The 21,293-nt window shown below is 43.5% G+C and overlaps 1 protein-coding gene across 2 annotated transcripts in view; it reads left to right on the top strand.

Moving 5' to 3' along the window:
- sbf2 (SET binding factor 2) overlaps nucleotides 1–17,544 on the top strand; it is a 93,057-nt gene extending 75,513 nt beyond the window's left edge. The window contains exons 24-42 of one of the 2 annotated variants that reach the window (XM_086106884.1): nucleotides 192–367; nucleotides 545–678; nucleotides 782–983; nucleotides 1,502–1,698; nucleotides 1,889–2,029; nucleotides 3,009–3,092; nucleotides 4,247–4,321; nucleotides 6,421–6,599; nucleotides 7,704–7,880; nucleotides 8,072–8,173; nucleotides 10,470–10,655; nucleotides 12,181–12,307; nucleotides 12,537–12,664; nucleotides 14,038–14,262; nucleotides 14,338–14,439; nucleotides 15,066–15,256; nucleotides 16,069–16,156; nucleotides 16,229–16,360; nucleotides 16,553–17,544. In XM_086106884.1, the coding sequence (XP_085963010.1) occupies nucleotides 192–367; nucleotides 545–678; nucleotides 782–983; nucleotides 1,502–1,698; nucleotides 1,889–2,029; nucleotides 3,009–3,092; nucleotides 4,247–4,321; nucleotides 6,421–6,599; nucleotides 7,704–7,880; nucleotides 8,072–8,173; nucleotides 10,470–10,655; nucleotides 12,181–12,307; nucleotides 12,537–12,664; nucleotides 14,038–14,262; nucleotides 14,338–14,439; nucleotides 15,066–15,256; nucleotides 16,069–16,156; nucleotides 16,229–16,360; nucleotides 16,553–16,651 (2,745 nt within the window). In that variant the 3' untranslated portion in view covers nucleotides 16,652–17,544. The remainder of the gene's footprint in view (nucleotides 1–191; nucleotides 368–544; nucleotides 679–781; nucleotides 984–1,501; nucleotides 1,699–1,888; nucleotides 2,030–3,008; nucleotides 3,093–4,246; nucleotides 4,322–6,420; nucleotides 6,600–7,703; nucleotides 7,881–8,071; nucleotides 8,174–10,469; nucleotides 10,656–12,180; nucleotides 12,308–12,536; nucleotides 12,665–14,037; nucleotides 14,263–14,337; nucleotides 14,440–15,065; nucleotides 15,257–16,068; nucleotides 16,157–16,228; nucleotides 16,361–16,552) is intronic. The other variant, XM_086106885.1, reaches the window with a different exon arrangement.
- Nucleotides 17,545–21,293: the final 3,749 nt, after the last annotated feature.

Raw genomic sequence — 21,293 nt, 5'->3', positions numbered from 1 at the left:
ATCAAAGGGGCGCTGTTTGACAGTCGCAGCTTGACATCCCCAAAGCGTTTTTTTGCGCCTGGAATGGGCAGCATTTTCCACTGAGATATGTTTTGTCTCAGATTTAATTCAACTTTGATCTGCAGGCACCACTGTATATTCAGATAGCAATGTACATCTTGATAATTATTATTATTTTTTTTTTTTTACAGTTGATAAAGGTGGCTTTCGACGAAGAGGTGAACTCTGAAATGGTGGAGATGTTCAGGAAGCACATACAGCGAATCCGCTACCCACAGTCCATCTTCAGCTCCTTTGCATTTGCCGCAGGGCAAACTCAACCTCAGCTTATCCTTCCAAAGCAAAAAGAGAGGAACACTGGCTTTAGGTTCGTAGTTGATCTTGCTTGATTATGAAAAATATTTTACTAAACTGAATTGCCATGTCTGGAGGTAATCAGACCTAAAAGTCTGGTACCATTTTAACTTGGCTGGAAGTGGTGGACAATCTTCATGTGGTGGGGGGAATGCAAGTTGAGTTGTTCTCTGCTCTGCCATCGCTTCAGAACACTATCCAAGACTATTGTCAAAGGAGCTAAAAGAGCCAGCAAGATCACAATGGGCCGTGGTAGCGTGACCTCACTGAAAAGGAATGACAGAGGCAGCAGAATGACCTGGCACGAAGATGATGACATATCAAGTGAGAGGGGGGTGGGGGAATGCATCTATCAAGTTCTCGTGATTAAAGCCCAACTTAATTGTAGGTTAAGTGTCAAAACTTCACCTCTGCATGTGTGCTACAGTATCAGATGATGGGGAGCCACCACCTTGCAGCACTTTGAGATCGTCCGAGAAGTCCACCATGGAGCAGCTGGTGGAACAGTCTTGTTTCCGTGACTACCAGCGGATGGGCTTTGGTACGATCACGGTCAGCTCATCTCGCTCCAAGTCGGGCGACCAGTTTCGGATCACGGCTGTGAATAGGCTTTATTCTCTTTGTCGCAGGTATGCCAAATCTCAGGAAGTGGAGAATCCTATGACGCACATTGAACTTGTGACACATAATAGTCGAACTGACGAGTTGACTTGCCCCACCCAGTGACTCACTCATCCAATCATATATCACATTCAGACACCATCATCGTCTCACAGACTATCAGACCCTAGCAAAAAGCCACATAAGAGCGTCTTTACAATACATTCATCATTGTGCCGTCCCGAGCAGCGACACTGCAGTTGTGTTACATGAATTCCGACTATCTGCAAGCTGAATACGATTGGATGATCTATTTGAATGTGATCGAGAGAGTCGAGGGAAGTGGTGACTGCACCCGGAAATAGCAAAAGCGTGTTTCTGAAGGCACAAGGAAAGCGGTTACACGGACAGCTATTTAACATTTAATGACTTCACCCTTGACTTGACTCAACTTTAGTTACAAAAACTCAGAAGTCATTCAACTCATAGTGACACATACACTTTCTATGTCATTTGCCCAAGATAAATATTTTTTTGTCTGCTTCAGTTATCCGGGTCTGCTGGTGGTTCCCCAGGCCATACAAGACAGCAGTTTACACAAAGTGGCACGATGCTACCGACACAACCGTCTGCCTGTTGTGTGTTGGAAACATGCTCGCACCAAAGCTGTGCTGCTGCGCTCAGGAGGCTTCCATGGCAAAAGTGTGGTGGGGTTGTTCAAGTCACAGAACCCCTCTTCAACAGGTGATTGTTAATGTCTTTGCAAGAATTTACTCTACTTTTTCAGGGCCTCTGTTTGTATCAAATGAATCCAACCTGGTTTGTTTGAGGCATTTCTTTCAACCTATAGACCGTTTTCACTATTTAAATTGAGTGTGAACCATTCAAAAGCATTTTTGGTTGAAAAGGCATGCTGTGTTTTGTTTTGATATAGCACCTGCATCGTCCTCCGAGTCATCCAGTAGCCTTGAACAAGAGAAGTACCTGCAAGCCATCCTCGACTCCATACCCATTTACTTCAAGATGAATGGCCATAGCACCCTCTCTAACCGCTCGATCATAGGCCTCTCACCAGGTATGTGGATGGTTACCTTAACATTCTGGTTTGTTTTTAATGCCTGTTATTTTCAGCTTCCTCTGGGACCATCTAGAGATGAGAAGCTGTGTTTATTTTTTTTTCTTAACTTCATCATAGATTCCCAGTGACTTGAAGTTATTGGCCGGCAAATTAATCATTGTGCTTTGACAAGTCTGGTTGGTGCTTCCACCTGACCTGAATTTGTCAAGTGACAACTCACTGGAGGGTTGGGGGGGGACTCAAAAGAGGCCAATTGCATTTTGGAGAAACTGCTTGCTTGCACTTTTTAGTGTTATTTTTGGTTCACTCCAAGTGTGTTATGCTTTGCAATCAATCTCAAAATGTGTTTTCCCCAGTCGTTTCTTATTTTATACCTATTTGTTGTGTGTGTGTGTGTGTGTGTGTGTGTGTGTGTGTGTGTGTGTGTGTGTGTGTGTGTGTGTGTGTGTGTGTGTGTGTGTGTGTGTGTGTGTGTGTGTGTGTGTGTGTGTGTGTGTGTGTGTGTGTGTGTGTGTGTGTGTGTGTGTGTGTGTGTGTGTGTGTGTGTGTGCGCGCGTGCGTGCGTGCGTGAGACAATAAGGCACTGTAGTTGATATTTGGTACCATTTGGAAGGAAACTTGTACAATAAAAGGTTATGCAAGAAGCACGGGTCACCACCCGGCCCATCCATCTCCTCAGACTTGTGTATCCTCCTCTCAAACTTTTCAGGATGCATTTTGCTCTCACAAACAAGCAAACACTCTGTATTGTTTTGCAACGTAAAGTGTGCTTACCGCTGCAGATATACCAGCAAATATCAGAAGCTGTTTCTGCCCAAACATGTTAAGCTCTTCTTTTTTTTTCACTTGTTGACAAAAAGAGTAAATAATGGATTTGACATTTTGTCTTGTTCTTTTGCTTCAGGGTGAATAACCATTCTTAGGTTGTGTTTCTTTTTCCCCTCTTGCATCATGTGTGAATGTTTTGTCCCCTCAGGGAGCGAAAGGAGAACATCCAGAATACCAAAGATGGCTCCCGTCCATTTAGACATCCCATTTTCAAATAGCTTTACCAGAGGAGGTGAGTGTCACACAATGCTCTAAATTAAAGGGCAAAGGATGCAGTTTTGTTGTATATCCAGACACAAACTTTACATCATACTGCATGATAAAGTGCATATTGTGAAGTGAGCAATAACTAAAAATAGAACAACAAAATGAGTCGACTGACCATGACTTGTATTAACCTGTTGTCAGATAAATATTACTGTAAATGTAATCACACAAGAATGTGAAGCGTTCAGTGGAGTCCATTAGCACTGAATGTTTGCTCTTGACCTAAAGACATTGTGCTTAGTGTCGGTGTATATCTCAGGAATTAGTCATTAGATCAAGGTCAAAGCTGAAAAGGCATTTAGGCTAAATCTTCATTTTGGGACAGATTACTCAAGGTTGTTGATCCATACAGTTAGTGCTCAAATAAATGCTCACACTGTGTTTGCCCCCAGAAGAAGAGTGACAATGCCAAGAAAATGTCAAAACCTAACTGGTTTCATTCATCTGGCAAATTTATGAAATCTGTGATTATGTTGCTTCATTCTCCCAGCACGTTCTTTTTCAAATCCCAACTGACCGCTCCAAAGGTGGCCGTAACCTTAATCACTGCAGTGGGTTGGGACACGTAATCCACCTCCAATTAATCGCCACGCTCCCACATTAGTTCTTTGTAAATTGCCTGGATGACCTTTCCAAAAAAATGTAGCCACATTCCAGAGCGTTTTTCTTATGAGCCTTCAATCCTGTCATGGGAGTGCTGGAATAAATGGAGCAAGAATGCATTTTTGAGATTACATTGCAGCTTGTTTTCAATGTTTTAGAAATATTTCTGTTGTTTAAAAACAAACAAACAAACAAAAAACACTGAGAGTCTTATCTTCCAGAAACCTGCAAATCAACCATTTTCATACCAGTGTTGGTGTGTGTGTTTGTGGAGTGAACCATTACATACATTATCTCACTACCAGACATAACCGCGAATGTCGTGCATGCAACCCATATGACTCATTTTCAAAATATAAAGGTTTTTAAATGGGCCGTGCAATCGTTGACCTTGAGCTCTAACTCTTCATTCCGACCATGCATGACCGTGTGCGCTATGTCAAGATTAAATGTTTTTATGACACTGACGTTATTTTTCATGTTCATCTTGACCCCCTCTACACAACCGCCATGCAGTGCTTGAGTACAGAGATAAACTATTCACTCACTCAAACCCCAAACCTACCAATCAGGAGAGAATCCACAACCAAGGTAGAGTGCAACTGCTCCCCCCTCCTGCCCGTCCTCACCCACTTTCTCTTCCAAAGCTGAGTTTCATTCTAACACCTCAGCTGTCCTCTCAAAAACTAACCAGACACCAGGCATATCGCCATTCCCCAAAGTGCCTCTGAGCCACTAATGACTAATCATCACTGGAGTGAAATAAGTGCACCTCTGGGAGCTGCGGTTTTTCCCAAACCCAAGTGGCCGCTCTGATCTGGCCTATTCCACGGCTAATATGTTGGCTCAGCAAGGCCCGCTGTGGTCAGTTGGAAGCCAAGTACTGACTGCGGAGGGAAGGAAGCAGTTTATCCTGGCAGACCATCATGAATCAAATGAAATGAGGCACCTCTGACCGTGCACGTAGTTCAGCGAAGACAGCCCAGATAAAAATCTCGATGAAATTCAAAAGGAATAACTCATTCTAGTCCCAGCGAAGCAGCAAGACAATAAACACCAATTGGTTGTAGGATTTCTCTCATCATTCATTACTTCAAACTGTCTGGGGTCGTTTTTGAAATGTCAGCTTGAGATGTTTCATTTTAGCTGGAGTCAGAGGTTGCCGGAGTTGTTTTTAGCACTCTCGGGTCATAATGGTGAAGATATCTTGAAGTAATCAGTTTTGATGTTAAACCAGGAAAAGGTGTTCACTTAGCTGACATAGTCACACTCTATGGGCAAAGGTATTAGGACATACAATACACTGCGGCCTTGAGATAGAAGTCACCTTACGTACGAAGTTTCCGCTATATGACTCATTGGTAGGATTTGTGTTTTTGCTTTGACTTGCAAGCAAAATTTGAGGTATGAGCTTTGTTGAGTGGCAGTGAACTAAACAAGTTTGGCAGATCGTGAATAATTCTTTAAAAATAAATAAATAAATAAAACTGGCTCCAGGCTGTTTATTTGCAATTCCAGTTGAAGTTTACTGTCAGACTGAACCAAACAAAGAGATTTACCAGTGCATATTATGCATTTCAAGGGACAGTGTGTAGATTGTTACGTTTTCAATAATTTACAAAAAAATCATTACAAAATAATACAACATTAAGTGTTGACATGACTTTTAATCCATCTATCCATCAATCATCTGAACCACTGATCCTCACAAGGGTCGCGGATGTGCTGCAGCCTAACCCTCTCTTTGGGTAGCAGGCGAGCTACACCCTAAACTGGTTGCCAGCAAATATTAGGGCACACAGAGACAAACAACCATTCGTGCTCACAATCACACCTAGGGACAATTTGGAGTGTTCAATCAGCCTGCCATGCATGTTTTTGGAATGTGGGAGGAAACCGGAGTACCCGCGGAAAAATCCATGCAGGCACGGGGAGAACATGCAAACTCCACACAGCACGGCCGGAGGCCGGATTCAAACCCTCAACCTCTGTCCCGTGACTGCAACTGTACCTCTCAATCTTAACCTGAATTCCTAATCAGACCAAAACAATTTGGACAATTCCATACTTCCAAATTTCAGAGATTGGTTTTGGGAGAACTGTAGAATCATGACCTCAAGTCCATAAAATAACTTAAGTTAACTAAAAATAACTTAATAACTGAGTTCGGCCACCTCATACAATATCAAAATGTTCAGCTGAAATAACTAGACAGACACTTACCCTGCTCAGGGTGATGGCTCAGTGTGATGACTCTGTGACCCAATACCTTTGTCGTCGTGTATCCCTTAGCATAGTTTATGGCAGCAGACAGAAAAAAAAACCTTTAAAAAAATTGTTGCCTGGGATTACTGTGAAATTTCCTTCCCGTCAATAGTTGATGTTTTCGATGCATGCTAGTTTTTCCAAGGAACTGCTAGTGGATTTGCTGACACGCTTAAAAAAAATCCATCACCTCCTGCATCTAACATCTCATTGACCGATTCAAGGTGCAAACATCTTTGCTTGTGCATGTAAAGAATGAAGGTGTTTACGTTATCCTGTTTGCTGCCTGTAAACTCCTTCTGCATGTGTTCATCACTCAGTCTTAGTTTGTTTGACAGCATGTGTACATCAGGGGCATTGTGAATGAGCACGTGAGTGTGTGTACGTGTGTTGTGAGTTTTGTTTGTGTCTCGATGTTTTTACAGGCATGTGGGCCAGCCTGCGCTCCAGCAGCAAGCTGAGCCAGCACCCATCCACAGTAAGCGTGGGCGCCAGACTCGCAGGGAAAGATTTGGCACCCCCTGCAGGGAGTAACAGCCTACAGGCCCAGCTACTCAAACAGCAAGCTGCCTTCTATGTGTTTGGTGAAAAGTCACATTTGAAGGTAAGAATGGAGTTGGCTGTGGAAATCCACAGGGCAACTTTTGCCAAAAGTTGTACAAAGAAGTTCAACACGCTTTGTTTTGACACAAAATTGATAACATTTCGAGCAGTTACATCGAACTGTAATTCCCTGTCGCTGTGCGGCAGAGAACGGTCATCGGGTGTGTCGTAGCAAGAAGAGGTCAGAAAACGTATTTGCTTTAAAAAATATATGTATTTTTTTATTAATCTATATTTGCCAGCGGTGTACAGTGACTCTAATTGTCAGTCCATCATGCCATCAGTTATTTTAACCAAGCCTTCCGTTATTGCTAAATTACACAATTTTAGGACATTAGTACATTTCACCAGTCTCTGTCAGTCCCAAAAAAAAAGGTCACAGTCCAACAGATGAAATATTCAATATGATTAAAATGGGAAATGAAGTGCACTATCTATCAGTGTAGCTACGTCGTATACAGCAGGAGCGTGCTGGCGGCTGCCTGCCGCTATTGTAACTTCTAGAACGTCAAAATGTTAAAAACAGTTTTCAAGTTTAAAATGGCTTACTTCAACCAGGATCCCACTCCGCAGAATCCAATCCAAGTCGCTCACCAAATGCAAGCTTTTGCTTTCTCTGTCTCTTTGTCCTTCTTCTCCTCCTCTCCTCCTCCTCCTCCTTTTTAGTCTGCATACCGCCACCTCCTGTACTGGAACCGCAAAGCATTCCATATATGCATATTTGCAGTCCGCTCGAAGCAACCCCAGTGTACACACATGAGACAGGCGGCGCATGTTTCTGTCAGCCGTCAGTAACGGATTAAAAGAGCTTCCATCAGTACGGGCGGACTGCCCACCATATACAAATAACTGCATTAGCACTTTACACAAATGGTATTAAGTCATTAAGATTGCTTTTTGGCATTTACACACAATAATAAATAAATAAGCACTATCAGTCATTTTATATTTTGGTGGGGATACTATGAGGTTTTCCTAAAGTAATTTTTTTTTCCTTCATTCAGCATAAAAGTGATGAAAAATTGATTTGGATTCAGATTTGTCCTGGTGAAAGCACAGCGTTATATTACATGGAAAGACCCGTGCTGTGTGTTACTTTGTGCAGGGCCTCAGAGTGGACACCTCTCTGAACTGTGAACTGGTACCGGTGGACTTCGCAGACATGCGGCAAGTGAAGAGCTCCTTTAAAAAGCTGCTGAGGGCTTGCGCTCCTAGTGCCAACTCCTCCGACTCCGAAGACTCTTTCCTCAAAGCTTTGGAAGACTCGGAATGGATCCTGCAGGTGACGATTTTTTTTCATCAAGCTTTTTGTGCAATGTCCGTCATGTCGGTCATCGCTCTGTCCCTCTGTAGAGTTTGTTCCTTTTTCGGATATGTATTCTTCATGGTCAAAAAGTAGACAAGAAGTAACAAAGCAACATTTATAAGGGATTAACTGCTGAGATAAATTACCCATATGCCCATTTGTCACAGCTTCACAAGATCCTGCAGCTGGCTCTCTTTTTGGTGGAGCTCCTGGACAGCGGCTCATCTGTTCTGCTCAGTCTGGAGGACGGCTGGGACATCACCACACAAGTGAGAATGTTGCACAAGTAGGGCCTTTTTTTCCTTTAAAAAAAAAAAAAGTAGAAAAGAAGACAGATGCATAAGATTTCTAAAGAAATTGGAAAGTTGGCACCTTGAGAAACCAAAACAGAGATTTTGTCTTTCCCAGAAAGCATTAAAGCAGTCATACAAATACAAACATCACATTCACGCCTGAGGGAAGTTTAGAATCTTCAATGAACCCAGCTTGCATGTTTTTGGATTGCGCCAGTAAAACGGAATAGCTGGCATAGACCCACACATTCATGAAGAGAGAAAGGGTTGAGCTGAGAGTTGAAACTCAGGACCTTAGGCTATGGCTGTGGACATGCTCACCACAGGGCTCAGTCTGCTGACTCCACTCGGCGAAGCAATGATTTAAAATAGCCTTCAATGATAGTGTAGCCTTTATGAAAGTCACACACTTGATAAAAATGTGGGTTCCCGTTATGTCTGTGTGATTTCGCAATCGTCCAGGTTATGCTAATCTGCAAAGGTTGAAACGAGGCAATGGGACTCTTGTTGTTTGTTGAATGTATTGTTTTTCATGTTTTCCGGGAAAAAAAAGTGACTTTGGCAGTTCCACAACTAAAAGGCTATCAATATGAAAAGATGGAATTCCTCATTCCCGTTCGAAATGGTCAAACATCGAGCGCTCTATGAAATTGAAAGAGTCCGCATTCAAACACGTTCTGACGCTGGATGGCCGCTTCTCCTTTTTCATGACCGCCGTTCTCATAAAATGGGTTAAGCCCGACGTGAAAGCAAGCTGGCTGTGTCAAAAGCGATAGATCTCATTGAGGTTGCCTTTTGTTTTTCCTGCCATGGTTTGCTTTCTCTTGAGTATCTCATTCCCAAACACAGTCCAAAAAGTCCCTCAAAATCCCCCCGTGAGTCCAAATATTACAAGGTATGGAGGCTCTGACCCCACTTCGGAGCAGCCCGTGTAAGAATCACAAAAATGTTTTCTCAGCTCATCTTCCAGCCGATTGTGTCACCGTTGAACTCATCGTGCAAAGACGGATTTTGAGAAGGACTGAGGTTCTTAAAGCCTGATGTCACCAAATTGTGCGGAATTCAACCCGAATGGTTTCTGATTGTGTTTCCAAGGCATGTAAACACTTGTCAGGGTCCTTTCCGTGTCCACGTTTCGTCATGCTCATTGCTCATGTTTTCCATGTTGGTGTTGCAAGCGCGCGGCCATCAGAAGTGTTTACGGGGTGTCTAAAGGCCCGGACTGCTGTCTAAAAAGCACACTTTGAGGGTGCCTCATACCAGGCTCATGTTGGTCCTGAGACATTCTCTCTCTACGGGACACCGGCTTCATCTCGCAACGGTCCTGGTCAGGCCCGCGCGGCCAAATGGCGTCCATATGCTCTGGCTTCTCTCTCCATGGGCCATAGACACCCAGCAGACAGGATACACGACTTTCTTTTCTGCTATTCCCCCCCAAGTCCTCATTTTTGTCTCTGTGGTCTGCCTGTAATTTAAGTGCCTCGTATCTGTGCCAGGGCGCCAGTGGCTTTCTCTGTCATTCAGTGTTGGACGCTAGAGTAAAGCCCGCCGGCAAGCCATGAACCCACCCCGCACTCCTCTCATTCCATCTCTGTCAGGGCTCATTAAAGCGTCGGAGGTGACATGGGCAGGAAGGCCCGCCAAACATATTGCATGTGTGGGCAAGTGGCGTGAGCCTGAATTTAACTAGCCTTTGTTATATAAGTGTTATTGATAACAGATGATCGGTTTGACATTGGGATCCGCTTCAATGAGGGGGGGGAGGTGCATGTATGCCATCTATGACACATATGGTCGGCGCTGCTTTGTGACTTGTCTTTCAGCAAGCTGCCTCTTCCCTTTCAGTAGTAAAATGTTTAACTGCTATTTTTTTCCCTCTAAAATGATTACAAAATGCCGTCTGGTGACAAGAAATCCCATTCCAAAAGTGTCAAACTGTCAGTGTTCATCACATTCTAAAAGGCAGAGCTCATTCATGAAAAACTGTGATTTTCCTGGCTTGCATATCATGTCAGCATTAAAGAATCCACTATTGATGACTTTTTAACTCCACACGGTATACCACAGTACACTCTCTGTCTACAACATTAGATACACCGAGCCTTCAAATGTTGTGAAACAAAACTCGGTTTGACATTTTTACAGCGAGGCTGTGTTTTAACAACTGATTCTCATGAGGACACTGCAATATTCAGGGAAACTCACATTTGAATATTCATCTCATCTCATCTTTTTTTTTTTTTTTTTTTTTTTTTGGGTGTCATCTGTACAGGTGGTGTCTTTAGTGCAGCTGCTGAGCGACCCTTTCTACCGCACTCTGGAGGGCTTTCACGTGCTGCTGGAGAAAGAGTGGCTCTCCTTCGGCCACAAGTTTAGCCAACGAAGCAACCTGAGTCCCAGCAGTCAGGGCAGCGGCTTTACACCCATCTTTCTGCAATTCTTGGACTGTGTTCACCAGGTGAGTATTTATACTAGCAAATGTGCGTCCACCCCTCTTTCTAAATGAACCCAAATCATTCATATCTTCTACATGAGCTCATCACATTTGCAAAGACAGAATAGACGTGAGGGCGAAGAAAGCAACAAGCGCAAAGCCATGCATTTGCTTTCGTTTTGCGCTTGCAATTCCCAAGCGGCGTCTCGCACCAGCGAAGGCTGTGGCCCAGATGGTGTGTGAACCCTGTGATCGGCATAGAACTGTCTGTGCTCGCGTGTTTCAGCATCTCTTCGCATTTGGAGCAACATGTGAAAAAATACCGTTTGGGGGATTGAGAGGAAGGCTCATGTGTGCGTGTGGGGCTTTTGGAAGGGGCTTTCAAAATGAAGTGCAAACACGTGAGGTTCACGCTAAAATGCTTATTTTAGACAATATTGTGTATTAATGTGCACACCCACTGACATCAACGCATAGTTTCTGCATTTGTCTTTTGAAAGGGTCGTTTTGGCAAATGACAGGAGTGGGGGGTGTCTCTGGAGCGTTCTAAACAACGGGATTTCAGATAAGAGCTGAAAATAGAAGTGCCTCATGTCCAAAACAGCTGTTGTTTTCGCCAGCAGACCCAGGTGGCCTCAAATGTTCAATGGCCACTTCACACTATTGGGTGGGAAGACTGGCACTTGACGATGATTGTCTAGCTATATCATGCAGTGATGACATCATTTGCCCCCAAAAGACCAACCTCACTCTTTCCTGTTCAAAATTAAATCATTCCGGCCCTGGTGGGGCGTAATGCCTCTCGGATGTGGTTCAGCTGTCATACTGGAGCTTCCTTTTTCCGGTCTCACCAGTGTTGGGCAAATTATTCAGTAAAAGTAATGGATTTCGTGCACCAAGTCCGTGACGTACGATCTCATCAGTGATCGGCAAATTGGTTTCCAGTTACCTTCCTGCTTCAGTCATAACATTGGGGAAAAATGAACAGAAAAGCTGGAGCGCATAAACTGCCAGAAGAGTGTAAATATAACGTGAGGGATAATTTTTTAGTACAAGAACACATCGAGTGGCTCAAATGTGCGCCATTTTATGGAGCAACTTTATACAGTACGCCTTTTTCTGGCATTTCTGGTTCATATTCCCACTGTTGGGAATGAAACGGGAAGTTAATCATCCACTATTTTGCCAATCACTGGAGAGATCGGGAGTATGTCAAGGATCTGATGCACGTCGTAGTTACAAGTAACTTTGAATTGAATTGGTACCTGAATTACTTTAAACAACTTACTGATAGACATGGACATACTAAATAAAGTCAGAAAATGTCACACAGCTTCCAGACAGCGGCGGGTTCTGGCATGCGCCATACGTGAGGTTGCACTGGGCAGCGTTTCTGAGATGGGCAACAACATGGGGGTTTGTGATGGTGGGGTACCATTCAAGCGGGGGACCGCCACTGCTTGCTTACAGACAATTGGTACGTGCTATACTTGTGGTTATTTCCAACCCTGCATTAACTGCGTTTGTGTTTTTCTGTGTAACCTGTCAGATTTTGATGCAGCATCCTGTGGAGTTTGAGTTCAATCAGTACTATCTCAAGTTCCTGGCCTATCATCACATCTCCAACCGCTTCAAGAACTTCCTGTTGGACTCTGACTACGAGCGCTTGGAACACGGTGGGTCTTCTTTTGCACCCAAACCAGCAGATTGTTTTTTTAATAAATGTTTTTTGATGAATATTTATTTTTATTGGACCCTTTGTTGCCGCTGTTATCATCTCACGTCATTCTCATTCACGCTCCCTGGGCAGATGACAAATCCCTTTGCAATTCCATCTTTTCAACACAAAGAAAGCAATCTGTGGAAGCAATAATTCTTGTTGTGTCTTCTCTTATTGTCTGACAGGCCTGTTATTTGACGATAAGGGTGATAAGCAGGCGAGGAAAGGCATCTGCATCTGGGAGTGCATCAACAGGATCCATCGGCGGAGTCCAATCTTCTTCAACTATCTGTACAACGCATCAGAGAGCGAAGTGAGTTTCTCTCTCGGGGTGCACTTTGTTGCAGTGCTTTTTCATCCTGACATGGTATGAGATGATCCACCATCCATTTTCAACCACTTCATCCAATTGCAAAAAAAGGCAAATGTTACAAAACCATGCAGCGAAATTCTTACTTTTATGCCTCTCTTCACAAGAATAAATACATCTATAATGCAGTGGTGCCTTGGGGTACAAGTTTGCTTTGTTTTGTGACCACATTCGTAACTCAAATGATCGTTTCCCACCGAAATGAATGACAATACCTTTAATACGTTCCAGCCTTACCCCAAAAAACAAAACAAAAAAAAATGTTGTAATGTGTAATTTAATAATGAAAAATAGCACTTTGTAATATTGCGCATACTAAAACCAGACAGTAATGATTCCATTCAGTAGAATTACCAGTACAAAGACTGAAGGAATATGTCAGATTGCATCAATTAAAAATGCTGCTCCCGCCTCGGCCACCTGAGGGCAGTGTAAGACAGACATGCAGACAGCTCCAATATACTCTTCAATGAGGTGTTATAAATCCATCTTGAGTTTTGGTCAGGCCTTGCCTCTTTGCCGCAGCCAATCGTATTGCAGCAGGGTGTGGCCTGCTTAGCACTTGAGTGGAATTTTGAAACACCTCAAGCCCTCTCTGAGCTCATCAGTAGGATACAAATTTTGGTAATCTACACAGAGGATAAAGAGTATATGAGTACTTTTATAATGTCTTTCTAGCATACATGCTTTTGTTGAGCCGTTCGTGTTGAATCTGTTTCTGACAGTCAAGGCTTAACATCCTCCAACATGGATGTTCATTAGCATTAGCATTAGCATGACGCTAGCCTTTCATTAGGCAGTTGATATTTTAAATTCACAGAATGTGATTTTCTTTGTTTTGTGTTTAGTTTGACAGAAAACCCCCACTGTCTGTGGCAATAAACAACTTGAGGGCTCTTTTTTTTTTTTTTTGGATGATTTGTTCACAATTTGCCAAACGGGTGCTCATTGTAATTTGCGGTGCCAACATACAGTGCTTGCATCTCAAGACTTCAGTCTCTCTTTTGTCGCGCGTATGTCAAGGCACCCCTGCTTAAGCGAAGACCAAGAAAAAAAGAAACGAAACTTAAAATGGACATCGGAATCAGAACATTCGGAACCATGCCCGAAATCCTGCACATGGGGGGCATCCATATTCGATGGCCAAGCCACCTCGTGTGGTTGCTTTTATGCGGAGGAATTGTTTAGATGACAAAGTCTTGCCGCTAGCCACGATATAGAGACTATATCTCATTCTCAATCACTTTCCAGTTGCTCATTTACCACAACAGTGGTCTTCAATTGTACAACGTTTCAAAACGGTTCTTTTCTCATAGACCATCCTCAAACCATCGGTTGCCATCCCCAACCTGAAGACGTGGGACTTCTTTACCGACGAGACGCTGTCGACGGGACCGTGTTACGACTGGCGACTGATGGCGGCGAGGCCAGACAGCTCTGAGGAGCCCCAGACCATCTCCAGCAGCAAGAGAAGAATCGTGTGGCCTTGCTACAGCAGCGTGAGCCGTGCTCAGCCCGATGCCATCACCAAGCTGCTCGCTGTAAGACTTTCAAACCTCAGACTGGTTTCTCTTCTGCCATTTTTTAAAATAATCCGTTGTTTTTGTGTACTGCAGGACCTTGAGAAGCTTGAGGGAGAGATGAACCAGACCCCCGAGAGATGGCAAATCATTCTGGACCGAGTCCTCATTAGTATCCAGGAAGACCTCAAGCAAGAAGTAAATGTCAATCCTTCTAGCCAGCCATAGTTTAGCGCACATGTCACCGGATCGCAGGGATATGATTCCCACTGACTCAATTACTTAAAACCAATTTAAAAAAATAAAATGACAAAAAAAATTGCATACCAGGAAAATTACACTTTTACCGTTCAGATTGTTTTTTTTTTTGTTTTGTTTTTAACCCTTTCAGGGACCGCCGTTACTGCAGTGGGCAGCTTATCATGTTATCAGGTTACAGGGTGCATGAAAGGGTTCATGCTGGTTACGTGATTATATCAGCCTCAATATGAAAGTGGCTTCAAACATATCTGAGCACAGAGCTGCTAGCAACCACAATTTTTCTATCCCGCTCCAAGCTTACATGAAATGGTACATCCACATCGAACAGTCACACAACTGCACTACTGCAGGTCGGGTCACCATTAAGTGAATGCTAGGAGCTAAGCTAACTTGGTCCCAATTGCAAAAGAAACATAGTGAATGCATTTTTTGTTTTGTGTGTATGTGTCAGACCCTGGGTGTGGGTTCAACACCTGCGTCTTTGGAAGAAAAAAAACCCCCTCACTTTTCCTTCTCCACCACATAATGATCTGTCGTCTTGACCGCATTTTTGTGTTTTGCAGCTCTGCAAGCAGTCTCTGTCCATTTCCGGCCTCATTCCCACGTCCAGCCTGCAGGCACTCCAGCGGCGCTCCATGCTGCACCTGCCAGACAGCAGCCTGGTGGAGGACCGCAGCACGGCCACGTCCAATGGGATCAACCGGCGCGCCGCCACACTTTACAACCAGTTCACCCCCAAGAGCGAGGAGAACAGGTGGGACGGTAGCCCGGTTGGGGGTTAACAGTTGATTTACTTACGGCAGGCCTGATCCTGAGTCACAGCTGGAGAATGTTGTGTGATATGGTGGCGGTGAAGAGGTTCAAGTACATTATCTTGTTGCTCATCTGTGGATAATTTTCCCCCCAATCACACTTAGGAATACTATAGTTCCCCAAGTCAACTTCCACAGATGGATTTCCAATATAGTGTTGGAGGCTTGCAATCGTACGCGAGCGCTTCTCACCCTTCCTCAGCGATGCCAAGTATTGATACATGATCATTCCAAATTGATCAACTTGCATCGGCACATCCGTGACTGTTAGAATGGCTTTCTTCGAACGCTGAAGTACGGATATAAATCTCCAAAGCACATGTGTGAAACTGTTCGAGAAACCCGCAGCTGGCCCCCCTCTTAAAACAGCAAGACTGCAATGTGCACAATGCCGTGTGGAGTCACTATTTGTTAGTGTGCGCTACATCATGCTAACAGCATCCACCACTTATGGAAAACCATCCTACTAGTGACGACAAAGAACTCAGTAGTACACGGAGCCTAAGGTAGATCTATAGGATATCGTCTAATAGGGCAACTCCACGTCATACGTGCGGCAAAACTGTGCACTAGTTGACAACAACCATCTACTTGTACTACTCCACACTAGGGATGGGAATTGAAAAACTGTAATTTTTGAGAACCCGGTGATTCGGCTTAGGGAAAAAAAAAAAAAGATGCACCGCTTTGATCGTAGTAAGACCTAGTAAAGCTGTATACTGTATCTCAAGAAAATGGCTCTCCATACTGGCAGGTCGTACGAGGGTGTCCTGTACAAACGAGGAGCCCTGCTCAAAGGTTGGAAGCCCCGGTGGTTCGTGCTGGACATTACCAAGCACCAGGTGAGGCAACTCCCCGGTAGGGGACGCCAGAGAGCGCTCAGCCTTTCTGACCTGGCTCGTTTGTCTTTGCAGATGAGGTACTACGACACCGGCGAGGACACCAATTGTCGAGGTCACATCGAGCTGGCAGAGGTGGAGTCGGTGCTCATCGCCGCGCCCACCACCGGCGCACCCAAACACATCAGTGAAAAGGCTTTCTTTGACGTGAGTTCACGACATTCGTTTTCTCATTTGACCCCGAAATCATCAGCGGCAAAGTACGGACCGCCGGATGCGTTCAGTTGTATTTGTTTCATTGTTTCATCCAAAATCTGCTTCTTCTTTCTATTCATTTATCTCATTTAATAATCGGGTACTTGATCTATTGAGTGTGTGTGTATGGTTTTTTTTCCGTAGTTGAAGACCAGCAAAAGAGTGTATAACTTCTGTGCGTCAGACGCAGCCAGTGCTCAGCTGTGGATGGACAAAATCCAGAACTGCATCTCTGACGCCTGAAGCGCGCCGCCGGGAGGTCGAGCGAGGTTATCCGCGCTGCGCCGCGCCGGGTGGGCCGGACGGGGACATCAGAGACAGCTCATCACCCCCCCCCCCCCCCCTTTCCGACATTTTCTTTTTTTAGGGACCACAGCTGCCATCACAGCTCTCTGTGGAAAAGGAGGTAGGACCATTTCAAAGCAATAAGGCTCGTTGGCCGTCCCAACTGGGCGCCATTTTGTAACGGAGAAGAAGTTGTATTTTACTACCAGGGGAAGTTACTGCTGCTTCGTGTTTAATGCACAACACGACAAGGCAATTTGTTGCACTTAGGAACCGTATGCACTCCTGAAGTGAGGCGGAAGCCATTTTGTTAGCTTTTCAATTCACACTACAAGTGAGCAGTCCCTCCAAGCTAGGTTCCATGTTCAATTAAAGATGGAAGCGAAAACAACAATTTGCACAGCCAGTTCAAAAGTTACCTGACCTTGTTTTATTTAAATGTTTTTTTTTGTGTGTGTGTGTGTGAAATGTCCATTAGGCCTAACAATGTTGTTTCGTGGCTTGTAAATTATTTTTTTTAAAGAAAAATTTCCGTGTCCTTGTTTGTGTAAATATTTGTTTCACTTTTTGATTTTGTAAAGCAAACGTTTTCTAACCTTCTTGACGTCACTAATAATTGTTTCTTGAAAGTTACTGTTGCAAATACCCGAGTGGCCTTCTTTGTCAAAAGGAAGACTTTTTGTTTTTGTCTTTTTAGGCCTTTTAACAAAACAAATAAGTCTTTTACTGTTGCATCAAAACAAAATGAAGCAATTCAAAGATATCAGCAGCTTTGTTACTGCATCCTTTTACAGTGTTGTTGTGCCAACACTAATTGTGTTTTTTGAGGGGAAATAAACAATTGAAATGCAGATTGTGCTCTTACTGGTGCGTGTACGTGAGTCAGCCTTCTCCCACTATAGAACAACATAAGCGGCTTCATTCCCATCAGTGGTTTTCCGGGGCAATTGTGACTTGCAGTGAGTTAGCTGGCTATTTTCCTTTCAGATGGTGCGTTGGCGTGGCCGTGTTTGAGTACTTTGTTGTTGGTGAGTTCTGTGAGTTCACACAGAGAGAAACTACTTTTAAGTTTCAGTGTTCAGGACTGTACCATAAGAAAGACACTGGACAAAAATGGCAACCATGGGAGAGATCCCAGGCGAAAACCACTGCTGTCCAAAAAAGAACACGAAGGTTCGTCTCACATTTGCCAAAAGACATCTTGATGATCCTCAAGACTTTTGTAAAAACATTCCGTGGAGTCATGAGTGGAAAATGGAACTTTATGGACGTTGTGCGGCCCGTTACGTCTGCAGTAAAAATGGTACCGCGTTTGATAAAAACAACATTATGCCAACAGTGAAGCATGGTGGTGACAGTGTAATGGTCCGTGGCTGCTTCTCTACCTCAGGACCAGGACAACTTGCTGTGATTGATGGGACAATGAATTCTGCTGTCTACCAGAAAATCCTTAAGGAGTACATCTGACAATCAGATGTGCCCTCAAACTCATGCGCACTTGGATCTTGCAGCAGGGCAACGATCCGAAACACACTAGAAAGTCCACCTCTGAATGGCAAAAGAAAATATATATTATCGCCCTAACCCCAATTGCTCTCTCCCCAATCGCCCAAACCAGGGTTCCCACAGGTCCTTAAAGTTCATAAAAATCCATAAAAAGAAGTTGTAAAATGATGTTCTTAATTGCCCTTAATTTTCAGGGAAAGCTTCTAAAATCAATAAAAATCTTAAAAATTAACCCGTGGTGTTCATTTCATATGTGTATGTCATTTTCCCCACCCTTCCAATTCATAGTTTTGTCGGAAAATGCACATGGCGCCCTTCCCCATCAAACCCGTTGTCGGTCTAAATGCCTTCCTGGTTAGCGCTCTGCTTTTCCCGCCGTCACCGATCAGTTCCGATGATGATCACGTGATCACTTCAGGTCATTTCGGGCCAATTTGACATACAGTGTGTCAAATAAACAGTTAGCTGATTACCCCTGAAAATAAAGATGTGCCCTTCCTTTGGCAGCCATGATTTGAACACCAGCTCAGTGATATGTGGCTTTCTGTTCATTAAATCCACCGTGAATCCCCTGCTGAATGGAGAAAAGGTCCTTAAAAATTGCTAAATTAGCCCTCAAAAGTCCTTAAAAGGGTTATAAATAAAAAACAAGTGGAAGAGTGGGAACCCTGTCCAGGTGTGCCCTTAATTTAAATGGGCAGTTCATGCTAGACAACTCTCCAATATGGCAGAGTTGAAGCAATTCTGCGAAGAAGAGTGGATCAAAATCTCCACAGCGATATGAAAGACTCATCACCAATTATTGCACACGCTTGATTTTGGTTATTGCTGCCATGGTCATAAGGTGTGTCGAGGGCTGAAATTCACCAGAGAGTAAGCAGCACACAATCGAAAAGAAGTGCATACGAGTGGACTGAAAAGTTTAAATGTCTGGGCAAGCGTGGACCAGGCAGAAGGAGGAGGACGTCCATCAACCTCGACCACTAAGAAAACAATAAACACGCTCCTTGGAAAACATGATGGTTGCATCCACCATCTAAAACTCGAACCACTTTCATGAATTGTGACCCTACTTCAAAACACCACTTTTACCCCTCAGCCTCTCGACCCTGCGTGCCATTGTTGGAAGGAAGCCCTCTGACCAAATTTCAGAAAAGCTTCCTAGCAGGAACTGTGGAACCATGCCACGGCCGCAAACTTTTTCTTCTCTTGTTGAATTCCTGCAAAAAGAGCCCATGAGGAGGATGCGGATATTTGGTATAATCCACTTGGACGAGCAAGCATTATTGTTGTTACGTAAGAACAATGTGGTGAATAATACTTCAAGTATGTAAGCAACAATCAATACCAAATTGAGTCCAGGGCCTGTAAACTGGGCACACAGACACAACAAGTACACTGAGATGATGCCACTTTACATCATTATGCTTCATAGAATTGTGTGTGTGTGCGTGTGTGTACACACATATATATACACGCACACACATATATATATAAAATCTCATCTCGGGCCATGCCTCGATAAGTGAAAAACTACGGAGGGTTGGCTCCCCCCTAGGAATTTTTGTGTAAGTGTATATGGGTACCAGCATGTTTAAAATATGTAAATAGTATTTATACTTTACATATTTGTGACAAAAACTACAGCAGTACATGTATTTATTTAAATCTTCAATTATAAAACCGTATCCAGTAATTAACATTCATCAGCATTGCCTTCTGAGAGAGACAAAGAGACTTGTGTTACTCTTATGTGCCGTTAGCCTCCAGCTAGCTCCTGGCCAGCTATCCCTGCGCAGGCGATGTGTTTATGATAAGACAATCAGTATTGCTAAGGAGCAGGCGGAGAGGGAGACATGCTGCTTTTTTTCGGACAAGCCCAATCACCCTCTCTCTCTCAAAATAATCAAAAACCATGAAATACAATGTCAATTTTTTTGATGTCTATACATTACCATGAACAAATCGTGGAACAGAAAAAGGCCTGAGGCCTTGATGCTCGTGAGTCTTGTTGATGTGTTTTTGTGGTGCCGGTGAAACTTTTGGCCCATGAGGTCACCCAGCAAATACACATCTGTCAGACTTTTTTTTTTTCTAATGGAGAAGAATGTTCCCAATCAGTTTAGATGAGGAAATGTAGGAGATGAATCCAAATGAATTCGTTGCGGGTGATTTTCGGTGTGAAACATGAGGCGAGACAACTGGAGATGTTCTCTCGGTTGGAATGCTTGTGTGATTGTGAAAGTTGGACATGTCGGGGGGGAGGAAGAGGCACCGCATTTTTATTCGCTGAGATATAAATACTTTGCATACGTAGAAGAAACCATGTGCTCTTTTCGAGGAGCAGGGGTGGACTTACTATTTAGGTCAACATGGGAGATTGAGCCAACTATGTCTTCAAAAAAAACGATTTATATTGTTTGATTGAAAGAAATGTATTGTTTTAGTCTGAATCAATGTTAAAACCATTAATAAATCCGTCATCTACCGTAATCGTTTGGACTGCACATTCGTCTTCTTTCTCACGTAATGGCCCAGTCCATCCTCTTACTGCAGATAAATCAGGATTTTTTTTCTTGCTGTTGTTGAATTTAAAACTAAATCTGACAGAAATGTTGGCAAAATATTAATTTCACCTCTGCTCCAGACTAATCATAATGACTAACAATCAGTTAAGTATGATGTACACGTTATATGTGCCGTGTATTATATTAATTGGCAAGATCTCTTTGTACATGAGCTTGATCAAATACGCAGAAAGACGGCTAAAGTTGAACTATTTAACCTGTCACATGATTTAGCATTATGAGCTAAAAATAATTAAATAAAAGAACAGTGACACCTGGTGATCCTCAAGCACGATTTGTAGCCGATATTGGATTTGAACAGGTGTAAATGTACAAAACAATGTCATCAACCTCCGAAAATGATGGCCAAAGTCATATGTTGGAAAAAAAAAGTGCGCCAAACAACTCAGGATGCTGACCACCTCTGCTAAATTCGATCTACATTCTTAGTTAAACCGATCATTCAACTGTAACAGTCAAATGAATTGACTAATAAATATAATCAGCGTTTGGTTAAACTTTTTCGT

The sequence above is a fragment of the Hippocampus guttulatus genome, chromosome 3 (genome assembly GCF_054856545.1).
Source record: "Hippocampus guttulatus isolate MCC_2025c chromosome 3, RoL_Hgut_1.0, whole genome shotgun sequence".
Lineage (NCBI taxonomy): Eukaryota > Metazoa > Chordata > Actinopteri > Syngnathiformes > Syngnathidae > Hippocampus > Hippocampus guttulatus.
This window is presented reverse-complemented; position numbering and strand designations above follow the sequence as displayed.